At 52.9% G+C, this 18,108-nt stretch overlaps 7 protein-coding genes across 7 annotated transcripts; 4 read left to right on the plus strand and 3 right to left on the minus strand.

Moving 5' to 3' along the window:
• Nucleotides 1-146: 146 nt before the first annotated feature.
• Nucleotides 147-1,461, minus strand: BJX68DRAFT_224368 (ankyrin repeat domain-containing protein). The gene has a single exon (XM_071038258.1). It carries the CDS (start codon nucleotides 1,078-1,080, stop codon nucleotides 271-273), a length of 810 nt encoding a protein of 269 aa, XP_070904859.1. The 5' UTR covers nucleotides 1,081-1,461; the 3' UTR covers nucleotides 147-270.
• A 381-nt stretch (nucleotides 1,462-1,842) lies between these two features.
• Nucleotides 1,843-3,732, plus strand: BJX68DRAFT_261136 (Zn(II)2Cys6 transcription factor; the record flags this gene model as incomplete). The annotated part of the gene is made up of 1 exon (XM_071044097.1): nucleotides 1,843-3,732. The coding sequence occupies one exon, from the start codon at nucleotides 1,843-1,845 to the stop codon at nucleotides 3,730-3,732; it is 1,890 nt and encodes a 629-aa protein (XP_070904860.1).
• Nucleotides 3,733-3,788: 56 nt separating this feature from the next.
• On the minus strand, nucleotides 3,789-5,612 carry BJX68DRAFT_78722 (amino acid permease). The gene is made up of 5 exons (XM_071049766.1): nucleotides 5,300-5,612; nucleotides 4,859-5,250; nucleotides 4,705-4,810; nucleotides 4,296-4,655; nucleotides 3,789-4,235 (listed from the first exon to the last, which is right to left on the minus strand). Exons 1-5 carry the CDS (start codon nucleotides 5,605-5,607, stop codon nucleotides 3,845-3,847), a joined length of 1,557 nt encoding a protein of 518 aa, XP_070904861.1. The 5' UTR covers nucleotides 5,608-5,612; the 3' UTR covers nucleotides 3,789-3,844.
• An 861-nt stretch (nucleotides 5,613-6,473) lies between these two features.
• Nucleotides 6,474-7,505, plus strand: BJX68DRAFT_261138 (uncharacterized protein; the record flags this gene model as incomplete). Its single annotated transcript, XM_071044098.1, has 3 exons — nucleotides 6,474-7,023; nucleotides 7,140-7,211; nucleotides 7,261-7,505. The coding sequence occupies 3 exons, from the start codon at nucleotides 6,474-6,476 to the stop codon at nucleotides 7,503-7,505; spliced, it is 867 nt and encodes a 288-aa protein (XP_070904862.1).
• Nucleotides 7,506-9,792: 2,287 nt separating this feature from the next.
• BJX68DRAFT_224378 (uncharacterized protein) lies at nucleotides 9,793-10,663 on the plus strand. The gene is made up of 3 exons (XM_071038259.1): nucleotides 9,793-10,191; nucleotides 10,250-10,561; nucleotides 10,623-10,663. Exon 1 carries the CDS (start codon nucleotides 9,805-9,807, stop codon nucleotides 10,123-10,125), a length of 321 nt encoding a protein of 106 aa, XP_070904863.1. The 5' UTR covers nucleotides 9,793-9,804; the 3' UTR covers nucleotides 10,126-10,191; nucleotides 10,250-10,561; nucleotides 10,623-10,663.
• Nucleotides 10,664-13,369: 2,706 nt separating this feature from the next.
• On the plus strand, nucleotides 13,370-14,595 carry BJX68DRAFT_78744 (glycosyltransferase family 8 protein). Its single transcript, XM_071049767.1, has 3 exons — nucleotides 13,370-13,480; nucleotides 13,552-13,987; nucleotides 14,057-14,595. Exons 1-3 carry the CDS (start codon nucleotides 13,435-13,437, stop codon nucleotides 14,523-14,525), a joined length of 951 nt encoding a protein of 316 aa, XP_070904864.1. The 5' UTR covers nucleotides 13,370-13,434; the 3' UTR covers nucleotides 14,526-14,595.
• Nucleotides 14,596-14,619: 24 nt separating this feature from the next.
• Nucleotides 14,620-17,960, minus strand: BJX68DRAFT_224382 (uncharacterized protein; the record flags this gene model as incomplete). The annotated part of the gene is made up of 2 exons (XM_071038260.1): nucleotides 15,425-17,960; nucleotides 14,620-15,372 (listed from the first exon to the last, which is right to left on the minus strand). Coding segments are annotated over exons 1-2 (2,227 nt in total), but the record flags the coding sequence as incomplete, so codon positions are not given.
• Between the last annotated feature and the right edge of the window lie 148 nt (nucleotides 17,961-18,108).

Consider the following 18,108-nt stretch of genomic DNA (forward strand, 5'->3'; position numbering starts at 1 on the left):
TTGATTTGTTGATTGATTTGTGATACCAGCGCGTTGATGTTTAGTTGATCTTATACTATACGATCCTTACAGTATGGCAAAATAGCGGATAGAGAGCCGTTCAAACCCTCCAGTTGAACATACATGTACATGGCTTTCGGAAGATAGACAGTAGTACGTACAAGTATAGTATATGTATGAAAGCTGAGTGCTCTTCAACTCCATGCACCACCCAGTCTTTCCCAACCTCTTTGAACGCCGCTATATATCATCCACAAAGCCATAATATACTCAATCGGCTGCCGACGTAGTTGCCTCCGAGAGTAACCTACGACAAGTCTCAGCCCCAGAGGGAACAAAATCAAGGCATCGATGCCCAAGGCGATTCTCAACAGAGGTATCAGCTCCATGCCCCAACAAAAGCGATATAATTTTCGCCTGGTTGTGGTCGGAATCCTCATCATCACTAACCCCTCTGTATGTTAGCAAGAGAGCCGTGTTTCCCACCTTGTCGCGAACATCTTGACGCGCCCCAAGCCCAAGCAAAAGCCCTGTTGTCCAGACATCACCAACCAGCGCCGCCCAGTGAAGGCATGTCCGACCAAATGAATCCACGCCATGAATATCAGCCCCCTTATCAATGAGCGATCTGATCAGTTGTTGCCGACACTGCATCATGCAATCACTGATCACCAAGATCAATAGATCGTGGATTGGCTCGCTAACTTCTGCACTGGAAAGTATCTTCTCAATCAATGGCCTAGCAGCCCCGTGCGCGTCTGGCAACTTGGAGAATAATGAGTTCCAGATGCCCAATGTAAGGCCAACCTGTGCCCCAGATTCAACCAACAACTCGAGCGTCTCCGGCACACACGCTCCATCGATAGCTGCTGCTAGTGGCGGTTTTGTATTGGCAGGAGAGGGATCATTCACACCCGCGCCATGTTGCATCAACGCCTTGACTATATCCGTGCGGCCAAGTCGCGCGGCATGAGCTAGCGGGCTCCCCAAGGTAGAATCGTCTAGTGCAAGCAACCATTTTTCTGTCTTGTCAGTAAATGTAAGCAGACGCGATTGGAACAACACCTTAGAACTCACCATTGCCCGCTGTCGACGTCAAATCCCCTATCAGCCTGAGTATCCATTCGACAACTCTGATTTTATTATCAATGATTGCTGAGTGGAGAGGCGATAGTGCCAGCGATGATTGCAGGGGAACATGATGGCGCTCCATGTCATATTGTCGACAATTTCAACATGGGCACTGAAAAGAGCATGAAGCTAGATGTAAATGTGCTTTCAATGCTGCTGACACCGCAACCTGGCGAAATCGCGATCAGTTCGGGCTTTCTGCTCAAAGGCGAACACTCATTTGAAATGCAGAGACGAAATGTTGTCTAAGAAGAAAAAGACATGTGTGACTCTTGGGGAGGTAAGTCCACGAATTGGTGGCTGATGAAGCCCACAGCCCGTGCGAAAAGGTCAAGTGGATGGCTGTGAGGCTGTCCGCAAGGCAGCCTTTTCAACGAAGGCAAGCGCCATCCTCTGCACGTGATGTACGAGTGACCCCTGTACATGGGTGAGAGGATCTTCAGCGGATGTAGTTCTCTGTCAAGCCAAAGTACATCATCCTGCCATGAAATCGGAAGATAATTTGGATTTCTTCATACCCGACCTGGTAAAATTGTACTCCGGAGGTATCCATGATCGCTCGAGTGGACCCCATGATTCAGTCCCGTTCATTAAAGCGGCGTCGCTGATTCGGTCCCGTTCCAGGAGCCAAATGTTTACCCCGCACGCTGGCCGACCCCATAAATCGGCGGTTCCCCCACTCCAACTCTCTCGTCCAGACCGGCACCAGCCATGACCTCGAAACGACTCCCGCTTAGCTGCGAGAATTGCCGCCACCGCAAAATCAGATGCATCAGCTCCAGTCATACTCCACCATGTGATACCTGTGCACGCCGTGGCTATGCATCCAGTTGTCGCTTTCGCCGACAGGACAACAATCCTCCGACTAGTACCTCTTCGCTAGAAGACCTCCTGAGACAAAATATTGCTGTGACAACAGCACTGCTCGAACAGCGCAATGGGCATCGACTTCTTTCCCCGGATTCGAGTCCAGGTGTGCCCCATCCGATCGAGGAGCCCCCGCCCGTCCAACAATCAGGGCGCTTGATTGTCTCGCCCACGAACCATGTCCGCTTCGTCCCTTCGAATGATCTTGGCGACTCAGACCTACTTAATGCTTTACACGAGTCTAGTCCCGGCTTCCCAACCGGCTTTCCTTTCTTCGAGAAACCCGGTGGCATATCCGACGAGCTACTCGACATGCTCCCTCCCCTCCCGCAACTCGAGCAACTCAAATCAGCCTATTTCGCCGTCTTCTCGCCCCTCTTCCACATCCTCCACGATCCCACCTTCCACGCGCGATACCAAGAATTCACACAGAACCCAAAGTCCGCTCAGTTACCCTTCCTATCCCTCCTCTTCGTCATGCTCAGCCTCTCGGTAACCTCCGACACAGATCCTCTCCTCGCACATCTCGGTCGCGACCCGTCTCCGGGAACAAACATCCGCACCCTCTCTGCCAAATACCGCGCCGCTGCAATGCGCTGCCTCGTTGCAGATAACTTCATGTTCCGTCATAACCTTTGTACCGTACAAGCGCTCGTGCTGCTGATCTATGCGATAAACCACGCTCAGGGACCGGCTTGGTCGTTGCTCGGCACCACATTGCATATTGCTGTTGCGATCGGGTGTGCGGTCGATCCGGCGCGACTAGCTGGTGTTGACTTGGTCGAGGCAGAAGAGCGACGGAGATGCTGGGCTGCGCTGAGGATGCTATACACGATTCAGAATACCTGTCTTGGGAACCTAATGCCGTTCCGGATCGAGGCGCAGGTCGATCTACCAGCTGATGTTGAAGATGAGGATTTGACACGGTTAAATGGAGAGTTTACGCCGGAGATGGCAATGGCGAGACCTCCGACGAAAATGACCTACCTCCTCTACAAATTCCGCCTGTACAACCTCGCCTTTGACATCTGTCAACTTACGTCGCACGATAACGCCAAAACCGAGTCGCTCGACGCGCAAATTGCCCACGAACAGCAATGCCACCTCCTGCGCTTCTCTCAGCATCCCTCTGATCAAAATCTAGAGCTCGAATCCTACCACCAAGCGCACTACTACATCCTCGCCAACTACACAAACCACCTCGCCCTCCTTTTACATCGCCGCTGGCTCGCTCCTGGTGGGGATACCCAGAGTACAGCACGCTGCGAAAAATCTGCAACAACAATCCTCGCTAATTTCATCAAACTGTCCGAGACATTTGATTTCCGGTCGTACCGTTGGTACGTCAACGGCTTGGGCTCTTTCTACGCATTCTTCTCTATAACGACGCTCCTCATCCTACATGGGAACGGACAACTTACACCTTCGACCAAGCTCGAGACCATCGAGCTTATCCTGCAGTGCGTGGATTTGCTCAATGCGAATGCGCCTCGGAGCCCCGTTGCGGCGAAAGCGGCCGATATTTTGAGCCCGATCGTACCGCACTTGTTTCCGAGTTTGTCAGGCCAGCCGGGTCAGCCAAGTCAGCCAAGTCAGCAGCAGCCACATTTGCCAACGGCACAGGCTGAAGGAGCGTTTATGTTCGATTCCTTCCCCGAGCTGGGGAATCTGTTCTATGATGTTCCGGTTGAGCAGTGGCTGACTCCCAGTGGGTTTCCGTGGGTTGTTTCGTAGACACCCCAGGACCAAAAGTCCTGTATACATGTATATTATAAGAGAGCCCATTGATGATACCATTTCCTACTATACAGTCAATATACCCACTCCTCCCTGCCCCTAAACCCCCTCAAACAATCCAATTAACAACGCTCCTCCACCACCGCTTCTCCTCACCCTCCTCCCTCACATACGTATCCGTAACAAGATCCACCTCGTCCAACCGCACAAACCTCGTCCGCTTAACAAGCTTCCACGCAAGGAACATAACAAGCATAACCGGCAGCTCGATATAAAAGCTCACAAAGCTCACCCCGTCAAAGCTCGGGCTGAAACAGCTCCATCCCTGAACGAGGACGATGACGATGTTGAGGATCACGGAGATCCAGGGGCCGTAGGGGTATGTGAAGTTGCGAAAGGGAAGCAGGTGTGTTTTGTTTTGCGTTGCGAGGGCGCGCCGGAAGCGGATTGAGGTTATGCCGATGGAGATCCAGCTTAGTTGGTTGGAGACGCCGACGATGCTGGGCTTTTTGTTAGTCTACGGTCTTGTGGAGGAAGGCATAGATAAGGAGGAGGCGTACTTCTGCAACCAAGTCCACAACTGCCCGGCGCCAATCTTACTACTCCCAAAGCACAACCCGCTGACGATTCCCGTCGCGAGAACCGCAACCCAAGGGACCTGGTTTCGATTCAGTTTCCCGAAAAACGACGGTGCGTGGCCCTGAATTGCGAGGGTGTATAGCAACCGCACGCCCGCGAAGAGTGCGTGGTTTCCGGCTGACAGCACGCTGGTCATAATGACGGCGTTCATGACGCTTCCTGCGGCGCGGGTACCGGTCATTTCGAAGACGAGGGTGAAGGGAGAGGTTTTCACATCCTTGGATGTTAGGTCGGGGTAGTTGTAGGGGATGTTGAGGCCGATTATCAAAGAGGAGAGGATGCTGTATGTTGTTAGTGGGATGTTCGATAATGAGAGGTTGTGAGACGTACTAGAAGATGAGGATACGCCAAAAGACATTGAGAACGACTTTTGGGATTGTGCGCGAGGGGTCTTTGGTTTCGCCTGCTGTAATGGCGATGGATTCGGTTCCTCCGTCTGGATATTGTCAGTTGTTGAACACGTCGAGGGGAGGAATGAACATACAAGCAAATGCAGCTGTAACAAAAACCGAAGCGAATCCTCCGATCCCCCCAACAAAGGGAGCTCCGGGAATATGCCAGTTCTCGCCGCCGATGTAGTGGCCCGACTCATTTCCTCCGCAGTTGACGACGATGCCGAGGATGATGAAGACAATGATGGTGATGACCTTGAGCACGCTCATCCAGTACTCGACTTCACCATAGACATGGACAGCAAATAAGTTCAGTGCGATGAGGACAGCCCAGAAGATTAGACTAAATGCCCATCCGGGAAAGTTATCCGACCAGTACTGCAGTACCAACTGGAGAGCAACCAAGTCGGCCGCCGTTGAGACCGCATCGTTGAACCAGTAGTTCCAGGTCAATGCGAAACCAAAGGCATCATCGACGAAGCGACTAAACAGAGATCAGCGACCCACGCGTCACTTAGAATGGAGGAACGTACCCCGCAAAAGTACAAAAACTGCCAGCAACGGGAATAAAAGCGGCCATCTCGCCGAGGCTCAACATGGTGACAAACACAATGGCGCCGGAAATGGCATACGCGATGAGCATCGAGGCCGGTCCACCGGTGGCCAGCGCTTTGCCCGTCCCCAGGAACAGGCCCGTCCCGATGGTTCCCCCGATCGCAATCATCTGCACCTGCCGGGCTGAAAGGCCGCGGTTGAGCCGATCATGCTGGACCTGCCCGTGCTCTGCTCCCAGGCTCGGGCTGCCGACGGTGGGTTGTTTTTCGGGAGTTGATGGGTCCATGGTGCATACACCGAGATACTACCTAAAAATGACGGGTGCACAGGTGAGAAGAATGTACCAAGGCGCGGGATTTTAATCAAGCTCTGCCCAGATCTGGGCGGGCTGCGCCATTGCGTGCTTGGATGGCGAATCTCGAATTTTTTCCCCAGATCAGCCAGCGTTACATTGTGCCCCACCCAGTGTCGTATCCATTATGAATCGAATTGTCAACGTCTGGAGTCATGCTCAGCAAAGTCTGGATGCCGCATTGCGTCCACGCCCATGTCGGATTATCCCATCCTGAAACTCAGTGTTTACTGCCACATTAGTGCAGAATCCTTCGGGGTCGACCCCCAACTCATGCCCCACCACCAACGGTTGTCTCAAAAGTCAAATCAACGATAACACAATGCGTCCGGCTATTTTCCCCAAGATGCGCGCTGAATCTCGAAACCGCAAAACTCACCCCCAACCTCAGCAATGGAGGCATCTCGCCTGCAAGCCATAGAAGACCTCGTTCCACAACCCCTCCATCGACAAGCTACGCCAATGGTCCTGCCTATACAACGCACACACCCATCTAGCCGGGGACGAGGCTCACGCATCTTCAATCCAGGCACTCTGGAAATCATACGGCATCGCCACCGAGATCAGCATCCACGGAACACGCCTCAACCATCCAGGTCAGAACTCGGCAGTTCGCTTGCTCAATCCAGAACCAGCGATTTTCTCTGAAGCGTCTCTAACGGAAGATGTACTCCCTAATGGACCGGCATCGTCTATCGGCCCGCCTGCATTCCATGGCATGAGTTGCTCCGGCCGTATGAGAGCACCACTAATCTACGCAAACCTCGGACGTCCAGAGGGCTTTCAATTCCTCGAGGACAATGGCGTTGCAGTGCGCGGGTGCATTGTCCTCTGCAGGTACTCTGGCAGCCTGCCGAGGGCTGAAAGTCAAGGCCGCTCAGGAAGCCGGTGCGGTGGGGTTGATTCTATACAATGTTCCCCAAGAGGATGGCCAATTCAGCAGTGAAGACGAATACGCTGTATTCCCTGAGGGGCCAGCAAGGCATCTATCTGCGATTCAGCGTGGCAGTGTATCGTTTTTCAACGTTGGTGCAGGGCCATATCCTGAGCCGGCATTCACGCCGTCTATCCTTAGTATCTCGATTTCGTTCTGTGATGCGAGGCATTTGTTCGATACTTTGGAAGGTCACGGGCTGGGTCGGTCTGATCCTCCGCCGGGTTGGCAAGGACTTTTTCCAGGGCTTGAGTACTACTCTGGCCCCAGTCATATGATGTTGGAGCTCGTTAACGACATCGAGTACATTGACACAGAACTGTACAACGTCGTTGGCACTATCAAGGGAGAGTCATCCGAATGCGTGGTCCGCTGGCTGCGTGGACCCAGTGTCTGGATCCACAGCAATGAACGAGGTTGTCCGGTCACTTAGAAAGATTCTCACAGCCGGTTGGAAACTCCTCTGAACCATGTAAGGGCCCGGTTTTGCATATCCATAAATGTATATTAGCTAATGCCTGGAACAGCAAAGAATACGGACTCCTCAATCCCACAGCGTGGGCAACCCGAAATTTCAACTACTCGAAAAAGAATTGCATTGCATGTAAGGACAGGGCGAAAAATTCTGTTGTGTCATCCACTGACCCGGTTAGACATAAATGTCGATGAATCTACCAGCGGCGGAGATACACAAGGCCCAGTCGGAAGCCCACTGCTCGCCGAGACGCTCTACGAAGCCGCAAAACTCGTCCCCTCTCCACTGAATGAGGAAGTAGAGGTTGAGGACGGGTGGTTCCTCTTCAATACAGATACAGAAGTGCCATATAGCATCGCACCGTCTACACCGATTAGCTCGACAACACAAAAGCCCGTTTCCCACCCTTGGACACACCCATAGTAGAAGACATCAGCACAGGCTCCGATTTTACCGTGTTTCAACACCATCTCGGAATCTCATCGGCGGACCTGGTCTTCAATGAGGGGCCACGGCATGCAGTCTACCAGTACCATACGAAGTACGATTCTACGTTTTGGATAGGAACGCTTTGGTGATCCGGGGTACAGAAAGCACAAAGCAATGGCTCAACTCTGGGGATTGGTCGCGTTTCGACTTGCGTCGAATACTGTTTTGGCATTCTCAGCGACGAGGTATGCGGAGCGGTTGGAGAAGGGACTTGCAAGTCTGGGTGTTCCGGATGTAGTGCATCTGGGCGAACTCTGTCGTTCTCTGGTAAGATTTCATGAGCAAGCATCGCACCTCAACAGATTTATACAGATGCCCAGCATTCCTTTCGTAAAGCATGTCGGCGGGAGCACACCCGTCGGCTGCTCGTCGCCTCGAACAGACTTATACGCGTCATTGAACGCGGGCACAATCCTCGAGTCCCTGTCCATCTGGAAAGCCGGCATTGGTTGGCCCATCCATTCCTCAACCACGTTCTCAATATCCCTTCTCAGATCCAGCAGAAGTCCTTCCTTCGTTTTACCCGGCGCATACCTCGGCGGCTCCCTTGCGCGCCACAATCCGCCGCCACTCATTGAGATCTTCACCCAGCGCTCCATTTACAACACCAATATGATACCGGTCGATGCTGCGATGCTGGTCCGTCAGCGCACCGCTGGATACCATTCCGTTCAGCCGCGGGATAAGCTCACACGCGGCCAGAATCGCATCAATAGGCGTAGACATATACCTCGTCACACCTTTCAGCACGATCCGACAGCGACTCCGCATGCATGGTACCTGCGCGGGCATCGCTCGGCTCACAGTTGACAGAGTGGTCTGCACCACTGCAGTGTTACTGTTTAATCGCAGCGATTGTCTCGACGCTGCTCTGGAGTTCACCAACGACGTATGTGAGTATCAAGGACATACCCCTCGAGGCTTTCATCCCGCTTCTTTGAGTGCCTTCACGGCGCAAAAGTACGCTGCGCAACCGGACTTCATATTCAAGGCCTCGATTCCATAGATACATTCCTTGTCTCGTTTTACGGCCCAGGGGTCAATCGTCCACCCGCCGGAAACGGGGTTCATGTCCAGGTGGCCGTTAAGCAGCAGATTCTTCCCGCCTGTTCCCCCTTCTGAGACAATGGCATTGTCTTCCGCAGACCTCGCTACAACCTAATGGTATCCTGCCTCGAGCCGTCCCCGAATCGATAGACGTCGGCGTCAAGCCTGATGCTTTTCATGGCGTTGGCGATATACTACCGTCGCTTCATTCTCGCTTGGAGTGCACGAGCAGGATGTTATCTGAATTAGCCTTGAGAGAAAGTTGAGGCATTCTTCTTGGTTTATAAGGCAGATGAAGTCTTTGTCTGTTGTCATTGTGGTTTTGATTTCGTGGTTTTTGGGTGGGTGGGAATTGAGCCTGTCCCTTAGAGGAGGTGCAGTTATCAGTAAACAGAGAACAAAATACTCGTCTAGATATGTACGGGGCGTTTCTTTTGGGATGTTCCTGTCAATCGCGAGGGAAATTGCTCTATCGGTTCATGAACTGAGTTGGGGACGACTATTTCCTTGACGATAGGGACCTTTCGCTCTCCTCGAAAGCACAGGAACTAATACGGAATCCTCTTCTGTCTTCTTTTTGACAGATGAACGGCGCTGCGGAAGAATGTCATCACAGTACCAGAGAGCCCACCATGGTACAAGATCTATGAGACCGAACAAAGCTTTAGCCGTGGCGGTGGCTTGAGCTTGGCCGTGCTTGGCCCAATATCATATGACAATCTCGTGGATGCTTCAAACCAGGCTCGTTGTTGGAGACTTGGAGTAACGGCCAACTTCCTATCACGCTAATAGGACTGTTCTAGATAGGCAGATTGGGTGCGGTAACAAGCGAGCTGAGGTTGAGAAATCGTGAATATATCCCACGCATTCCATGTCTGCAATTGCAAGTCTTCAGCAAGTCTTCGAGACCCTAATCTACTGGGACAGACAACAAGGTGGCGGAAAAGACTGAGGCTGTCAACGAGGCCCAGAATGGTGATCAGCCACCTGCTGCTACTATCGATGGCATCAAGTCTTTGAAGAGTACTTTCCCCAGACACCCACAACTATGCGAGCACTAACATCGTCCAGCCGACGAGACCACCACTTTACCGACGAAGAGACCAAACGAGTCGCCCGCAAGTTCAAGGGCCACCTTCCCTGCATGTGCGTCTTCTACGGCCTTAACTACGTCGACAAAGTCACCATGGGCTGGGCGGTGCTCTTCACATTGAAAGAGGACCTCGGGCTCGTCGGTAACCAGTACTCATGGGCATCTCCCGTCTTCGACTTCGGGTACCTCGCCGCGCAGTACCCGGCGAACTTCCTGTTGCAGCGGTTCAGCACGTCGCAGATTCTTGCCTTTGGGACACTGACCTGGGGTGCGGTTATCGTGCTGCCTATGGCGTGTTCTGACTATGCAGGACGGATTGTGTTGAGATTCTTCTTGGGCGTTGCCGAGTCCATGGCCAGTCCAGGTTTTGTGCTGTATACTTCGCATACTACACGCGACAGGAGTAGGTTATGAGGACAATGACGTGGGGAGCCATGCAGGGGATACTTAACATCCTGTCCTGTCTGCTTAGTTACGGGCGTATGTATCCTTCCTCGCCTTAAAGATAGTTCTGCTAACCTGGCAATTGACCATATAGATAATACTTCCATCCTGTCGTGGAGGTATATCTTCCTAGTCCTGCGCGCCATGCCTATAATGTACGCACTACTCTTCGGCCTTATAGTACTCACCTAATATATCACCTGACTGGTCGTCATGCCTGAAGGCCCTGACGACGCCAAATTCCTCATCGAGGAAGAACACGTCTTCGCTGTTCAGCGTTTTGCAGCCAATCCGATGGGCATCAAGAGCTACGGGTGAAAGCACTACCAGATCTGATACTACGTCAAAGATCTCAAGGCATGGTTTCTCGCCAGCTTTGTCTTTTTCTATATGCTACCCAACGGAGGTATGCCGAACTCGCCCCTATCTCCTTTCACTTGTATCAAAAGCCATGTAACATATGCCAGGATTGACAAACTTTGGGTCCCTCGTAATCTCTGGTTTGGGCTTCAGCTCCTTTGAAACCCTCCTCATCGGCCTCCCTTCCTCCATCGTCTCCGCCGGCTTAATGATAATCTGGGTCTACTTCACTACACGCCACGAGGGCCTCCGAACCTGAGGCATGATCGGACCCATGATCCTGGCCATTGCCGGAATCGCCTCTGTCTACGGCACCAACGTGCCCAGTGCAAATAAATTGGGCCGGCTCATCGCGTACTGGCTCATCAAATCGTACGCGGTGACTGGTCGTTTACGCTCACAATTGTCAGGCAAAATATTGCGGTGCATACGAAGCATGCGGCGACGAATGTGCTCCTCTTCATGGCGTTTTCGATGGGAAATATTGCGGGGCCGTTCTTCTTTTGCAAGAGGGATGCGCCGCGGTAGGTGCTTGCTATTATGATTATTTTAGTTTGCTGTGAGTGTCTTCCTCTTTCCCTGGTTACCAGTACTCGACTGGGCGTGCATTCAGAGCGCTCATGGTCCTCAAGGAAGGAGCGAGAGCCGTGCCTTCACTATAGTATTAGCACCCCAATGAGGAAGGCACGCCCCCGGGCAGGGTTGCTCCCCCCGATCTACCCTTTATTAGATAAGGAAGGAGCGATCAACACCGTGCCTTCTTCGTCTGATCCGCATAACGGTCGTTCCTTCTGTCTCTATTGTCCTCTGATAAAGGAATGTACGCTTTCTGAGACTGGACCGCTCCTTCTTTAGTTGCCACTTGGTAGTGTGAGGAAGGAGCAACCATCGTACCTTCCATATCTATCACCAATTTGAATTAGGAAGGTACGTCTCCCGGGGCCGGGTCGCTCTTTTCTTACCTAAGTATAAGAGTACTCGATGCGTACGGAAGGAGCTACCCCAACTGTCATCGCACACGACTTCCTTATTCGTTATTGTCCCCGTGAGGAAGGAGCGTCTCCCGGGGCTGGGTTGTGCCTTCCTTGATTGGAGTCGTGTTCAAACGAGGAAGGTACGCTCCCGGTTGCACCTTCCCAGAGTTCCAGTGGCATGTGCAGGAAGGAGCGACGGCCCTCGCAACTTCCTCATCTGATTCCTGGTGGGCCGCTCCTTCCTTGCCTGTATGATTCTTGTGAGCAAGGCACACGCCCAGGCGGAGTTACACCTTCTCGAGATTGTGGCGATGGTTCTGGGAAGGAGTGTGGGCCGCGCTCTCAATGGCGCTGTGGCAGACGGAGTATCGAATGGGCCATGTGATTGCATTCGGAGAATGAGACTGGGCTCTGGAGCATTTTGAGGCTGAGGCAAGGACTGTGAAAGACTACGGGAAGATAGCCTGAGGTTCGTGGCCAATCCATGTCATAGGTGTTGTATCCCATCAAGCGTGGTCAAAATTCTCACTAGGCAATTCGTGCCGTGGGTCCATCCAAGCTGTCATGTCATCCTGAAGGCAACTAGAGCAACAATCTCAGGTAGATCTCATAGTGCACCTCCATGGGCAAATCGTGGCACCCATGATTATTCAAATCGATACTCCGCTTCAAAACCGAACACTTGAGCTCGATCATAGCCACCGGGCTAGGGTGAGAGGGTTTGCCGGGGTGTCCTTGACGTGTCTCCCAGGGTTTGTCTCATAGTTCCCTGCGTCCATTCCGTTCCAGAAGCCAGCGCGAGATCCGTCGCAACTCTCACGAGGTGGTCATGGGTTAGTCTTGCCATCGCGAGAGAGCCTATGCCCGCTATATCCCCGTCGATCATGCTGTACAGTTGGCGACCGCCGTGGGGGCCTCCGAGACCCTTGAAGCATAAGGCAATACCTAGTTCTCAGGTCTTGCGCTCAGGGAATGCGCATGTGAATGATGCAGGCGAAGGAAAAGTTATCAGGCAATGTCCACTCTCTATGGAACACTCTTGCCAGGGCGGTTCGACTCATGCGCAACAAACATCAACTGATAGACCTCATAGCCCCCTGACCAGAGAAGGACGGAAATGCGGCTCGCGAGAGAGGTGCAAAAAGAATGTTCAAAAACATACAACAGTAGGGATTCGCATGTGGTCACCCACCATACTACTAACCTACCGGCGTGTGGCTTAAGTACGGCTGAGCGGACGGGAAGCCCTGTTCTCCACACCCTGTGGTCGTATGTACCAGACTGGAACAGTTTGTAAATAATATCGGAGGTAAGCAAATACCCCAGATGTCCGATGTTACGGAGCGAATAGAGAGGATCGGCCTGGTCGAGAATCACTCTGACCTGTGTCCCGATAGAACCCAAACCGACTATCGTGACGGCCAAAGAGGACCAGGTTGCGACTGCTGATGAGACCTCCATTGGAAGATTGAAGATGAAACTTAGAAGAATGGCGATGGTTAGTGCAACACCAGGCTGCGTCGCCAGAGATTTATAAGTTCGGTCGGAAGTGCGAGGCTGTGACTGTCTCCTACTTGTGCGTCCATGTCGGCGGTTGGAAGGCCAATCACGCCCTCTAGTCGTATCTTGGGCACGTTATCTACTGATTTGTTAGTGGCTTCCAAGATCCCTAATGGCGATCGAATATAAATATAGCAGTATAGTTTGTCGAGAACTTTGTTCCTCCAAAAGACGAACATGCTCGATCCATGCGAGATGTACCAGAAGATGAGATGATGCCATCCAGCACGAGAATGGCATATCAGCGCCAAGCTTACATAAGCCGATAAGATCCCCGCCAAATCTCCGAATCTCCGACTGCCAGCGGGGAATAAAAGCCACTCTTCTCCAATTGTCCCTTCAGGCATTTATCTAGACATTTCACAGCCCAGCCACACTCTGCAGCATGTCCGGCGAAGAGAACGCCACGCCGGCGACGACCGCGACGAAAGGTAGACCGCTCAACCATAACACCGCGTTTCCATCACAGATCTAGATAAACTAACCCCGCCCAATGCCCCAGTCTGGACAACCCTCATCACAAACACCGACTACCTCTCGGGCCTCCTAACCCTCGAATTCTCCCTCCGCAAGTCCGGCTCCAAATACCCGCTCCTCGTCCTCTACACCGACTCCTTCCCACCAGAAGGCCACGCCGCCCTCGATGCGCGGGGCATCCTGAAGCGCCGCGTACCCTACCTCCTCCCGACGGTCTCAAAGGAGTTCGTCAACGATGTGCGCTTCTACGATTGCTGGAGCAAGCTCACGCCATTCTCGCTGGTGCAGTATGAGCGTGTCGTGCAGTTGGATAGTGATATGGTTGTGCTGAAGAATATGGACGAGTTGATGGAGTTGGAGTTGGATGCGCCGGAGCTTGCGGGGACTGGGCAGAGGGTTTTTGCGGCGAGCCATGCGTGTGTTTGTAATCCGTTGAAGAAGGCGCATTATCCGAAGGATTGGTATGTCTCCTTTGCGTCTTACGGCTCGGCATGTGGCAGAGAATACCAAACCTAACACGTTGGCAACAGGATCCCCTCAAATTGCGCGTTCACCTCCCAACACTCAACCCCCGCAGTCGCTCAAAAGACCGGCGCACCGCCAACAACGGGCCTGGGTATGGCCAACGGCGGTCTACTGGTCGTAAACCCCAGTCAGGCAATCTACGACAAGATCATCGCGCAGCTATCCTCGTCCACAGCGTCAAACTACGACTTTGCGGACCAGTCCTTGCTCTCGGATATCTTCTACGGCCGGTGGGTGGCGCTCCCATACATCTATAATGCGCTCAAGACGTTACGGCGGGAAGGAGTGCATGATTCCATCTGGGTGGATGAGAATGTGAAGAATGTGCATTATATCTTGAGTCCGAAGCCGTGGGATGAGGATCCGAATCCGGAGACGAGGACGAGTAACGATCCAACGCATGCTTGGTGGTGGGAGATCAATGATGAGCGGTTCAAAGAGAAGAAAGACAAAGGGTGGACCGACCAGTTTTAGGTTGAGCGTTGTCGATACTCTAACGAATCAACAGGCTTATACGATATATAGCAGACCAAGTACTTCAACTACACTATTACGATGTGAGCAATCATTCTGAGCGCACTGTAAGTTTCCGTACTATGATGAAACACCGACCTCGTAGCTAGTAAACTAACACAGGAATTGAATCCGATTTTATATGACCCAGTCAAAAGAATATCTGTAGTAGAAAAATACACCGGTTCATGCATAAGAAAAACACCTTTAGTTTCAGATTCATTCGTAGAACCCAAACAACCCGAAACATGCCCATGACAAGACAACAGAGAAAAAACGGACTCTCCCATGCAGCATGCTTCCAGCTCATGCGCGCCCTCAATTCTTCTCTATACCTGAAGCCAAACAACGCCGATAACGAGATCTCATACGGTTGTCGGTTTCGATTCCAGCTCAATGGCAGAGGCATACCGTAAAAACTGCACAAGCCTATTTCATGGCAACCTCTGGTCCCCCGATAGGGTTCACGCCCGGCGGAGCAGGTGCGAGACTTGGTCGTGGTGCCAATTCCACCATCGGTGTTTTCCCTCCACGTGTGCTTGTTGAACCGCCGCGGCCAGCACCGCCTCCTCCTCGTCCGTGCGATCCGGACGTAGGGCCGCCCGATTTGTCCTGTTCGGCTTTCTTGCTCACGCGCGGACGGCGATTAATATTGCCACCCCTTGATCCGGGACCGCGCACAGGAAGGCCTGTCTCCTGAGATATAGGTATCGCTGCTGCCAGCGGTAGCTGTTGATGGGTCGTTGCAGGAGCTCGGCTGCGTCCGCCACGACCACGGCCACGGCCTCGTTTGATTGTGCCATCCGCGCTGGGAGAAATATAAGCATATGTAACAACGGATAAAGAGAGTAATAACATACCGTTCAACCTGAACCTTTTCACCCTCGGCCACAAGAGGACCACTGTAAACAAAGTAGCCATCTTTACTTGCCGCGGCCTGTTCCTGCCAGACCATTTCGCTATCATCCACGAACGGATCGTCCCGGTCATACTCCTCCATCTTCCTCCGCCGTCTCCGTTTCTTTCCATCGCCCGGCTCATTTGCCTGTGCGGCCGCACCACCTGACGCACCCGCACCTTCAAGTTCGCTGTCGCGATCGACCTCCATGCTAAGATCTTCATCTGCGCTCTCACCGGCCGAAATCCCACGACCAGACCGATCATTCTTTTCCAGTGCAGCTCCTGCCGCTGCGACCCGCGCCATACGTTCCTGGCGGGCAGCTACTTGTGGGTACAGCGCAGCAAAGCCATACTGCTCCTCTGCCAAGCGGGCGAAATTAATAATCTTGTTGCCATTCCCCTGGAGAGGTATGTGCACAATAATGTTTGGCGTGCGCTGAGTGGAGGTGTCAGAGGCGCTGTCATCTACACCACCGAATAACGCGGTGGAAATGAGACCTGAACCTTGAGGTAAAGGAGGAGGGACTTCTTTCGCTGGACGCGCAGGCTTCGGTGAGGGCGGCTTTGACGATGGTGCTGTAGCAGGCTTCGAATCCTTCTTCGGCGCCTTGTCAGCTACTGCAGGCGCAGTGGGTTGACTATCCACCTCCATTGGGGTCGATGCCGTCGCTGTTTGCAGGAATTGTGGCGGAGATGGCTTGCGTTCGGGCACAGCATGCTGAACCTGGGGTGAGATCACTTGAGCAGGGGTATGAGATTCCTGGGGAGGTTGGACCTGCGAAGGGGGCGGCCCGTATGGAGATTGGTGCGCATACGGTGAAGAGGACGGAGGTAACTGTGCATGTGGGGAGGCGACTGGAGGCGGAGCCGGAGTTGGAGGATAGCTAGATACACTTCGCTCAGGTGAGCCGTACGGTCGCGAAGCATATTGTGGTGGTGAAGCGTGTTGAGGAGGATCGATTATGCTAGAAATTGCCGGCGAAGCACTGGCGCGGAATGGGCGAGGCGACACTTGGCGGGGAGGGCTAAAAGAGGCAGAAACTGGAGCCGCAGACGGAGCGGGCGCGGACGAGGTGGTGTCAAAGGCAGAGCGGATTGGATCGTAGTTTTGACCACTAGTTCTATGGGGAGGAGGGGCCAATGGCTGAGATTGCGGTCGTGACGGGGGTGCAGAGACCATTGTCGAGTATGGAGATGACGTCGCTGGAGTCGACGCGGCAGAAGTAGGGTGATGCGATGAGAAGAGCAATTGAGAGGGAGGATAAGGTGACCGGGTCTGTGGAACCGGTTGGGGAGGTAGCTGCTGGGAATGGTTCGCTGCAATTGCTGCAGGAGGCATTGGAGGACTGACTTTCGGAGCAGGTATCGAAGCAGTAGGTGCGGGCGCGGGCGCTGGAGCTGGAGCTGGAGCTGGCGTTGATATTGAAACCGGAGCCGGTGAAAGCGCTGCAGGTACGGCAGAAGCAGTGCTTGGGCTTTGATCAGGGGGTGTGGGTTCCAGCCTGGGCTTCTTGCGAGAATTAGAGGGAGTCGATTGGGTTGCAGCATTTGTAGGGTTGTTGCTGTTGGACATGGACAAAGACTTGTCTCGCCCACGGCGGGTTGGCCGTTTCGACTCTTTCTTGTCGTTGTCCATTTCCCCTTTCTTCAGGCTCTCCTTGTCCTTTTCTTTATCTTTGCCTCTCGTGGATTTGGCAGGTTCCTTGCGGTCGGTATCGGCGGCGTCGTCGTCCTTCTTTCGACGCGACCGTCGGGGACGGGGTTCGGCGGTGTGTTCGTCCTGAGCCGGCCAGACGGGCGGCCCAGAGGACATGATGGAAAAGATCAGGGAATGTGGATCATTAGAACGAACGACGCGATAGGGACGGACGGAGGGCGAGTGTGGGAGTAAAAGGGCGGGCTCGAAAACGGGTGCTGGCAGTTAAAATTGAAAGAATTGCGTTTCTAACAAAATAAATGATCTTGTAGATCGGAGCTGATGATAAGAAAAAGATGGAAAAACGAGAGTGGAAGATGGAAGTCGGAGGGGAAGGGGCGATGGGCGATGGAGGAGGTTGATGAAGAAGGGGAAAAGAACACGGGGTGAAGACGGAGCAAAGAACGCAAGAAAAAGGAGCGGAAAGCGAGAGTAAGAAGGGCGACTCTGCGGCTGGTCAGAATGCAATATCAGACAGGCCCGCAGGCCCTGTCTCGCTCATCGACGAGCCACCAGGGATCAAATAGAGCATTTTGGAGTCGATAGCGAATAAGAATGAGTTGGTACTCTCATCGAGGATGCTTTATTTTTGATACGTAGTATGCTGATGGGGCAATAATAGCACGAGTAAGTTGGATATCATTTTCATGTATAGAAATCAAGGCAGGCCGATCGCCGACATGGTTCGCGTTGCCCTCGGGACGCACCGCCACGAGCAAGGCAAATCAGGGCGGGCCGCCTACGAGTTGGGTATCGCTACTATTAGACTGGAAACAAGGCATGACCGTGACAAATAACCCTCAATGGGCCAGGTGCATAAGACAAAGATGATGCTGCGTTTCCATCAAGCGACAAGTCACAGATCATCTGATCCTGCACGCCAATCCCCATTCGGATAGTTTGTCACCTGACTGGCTAATTATTTATGGACTAGCGCAATCTTTAACT

This window comes from Aspergillus pseudodeflectus, assembly GCF_044049435.1.
Source record: "Aspergillus pseudodeflectus strain CBS 756.74 chromosome Unknown BJX68scaffold_2, whole genome shotgun sequence".
Classification (NCBI taxonomy): Eukaryota; Fungi; Ascomycota; class Eurotiomycetes; order Eurotiales; family Aspergillaceae; genus Aspergillus; species Aspergillus pseudodeflectus.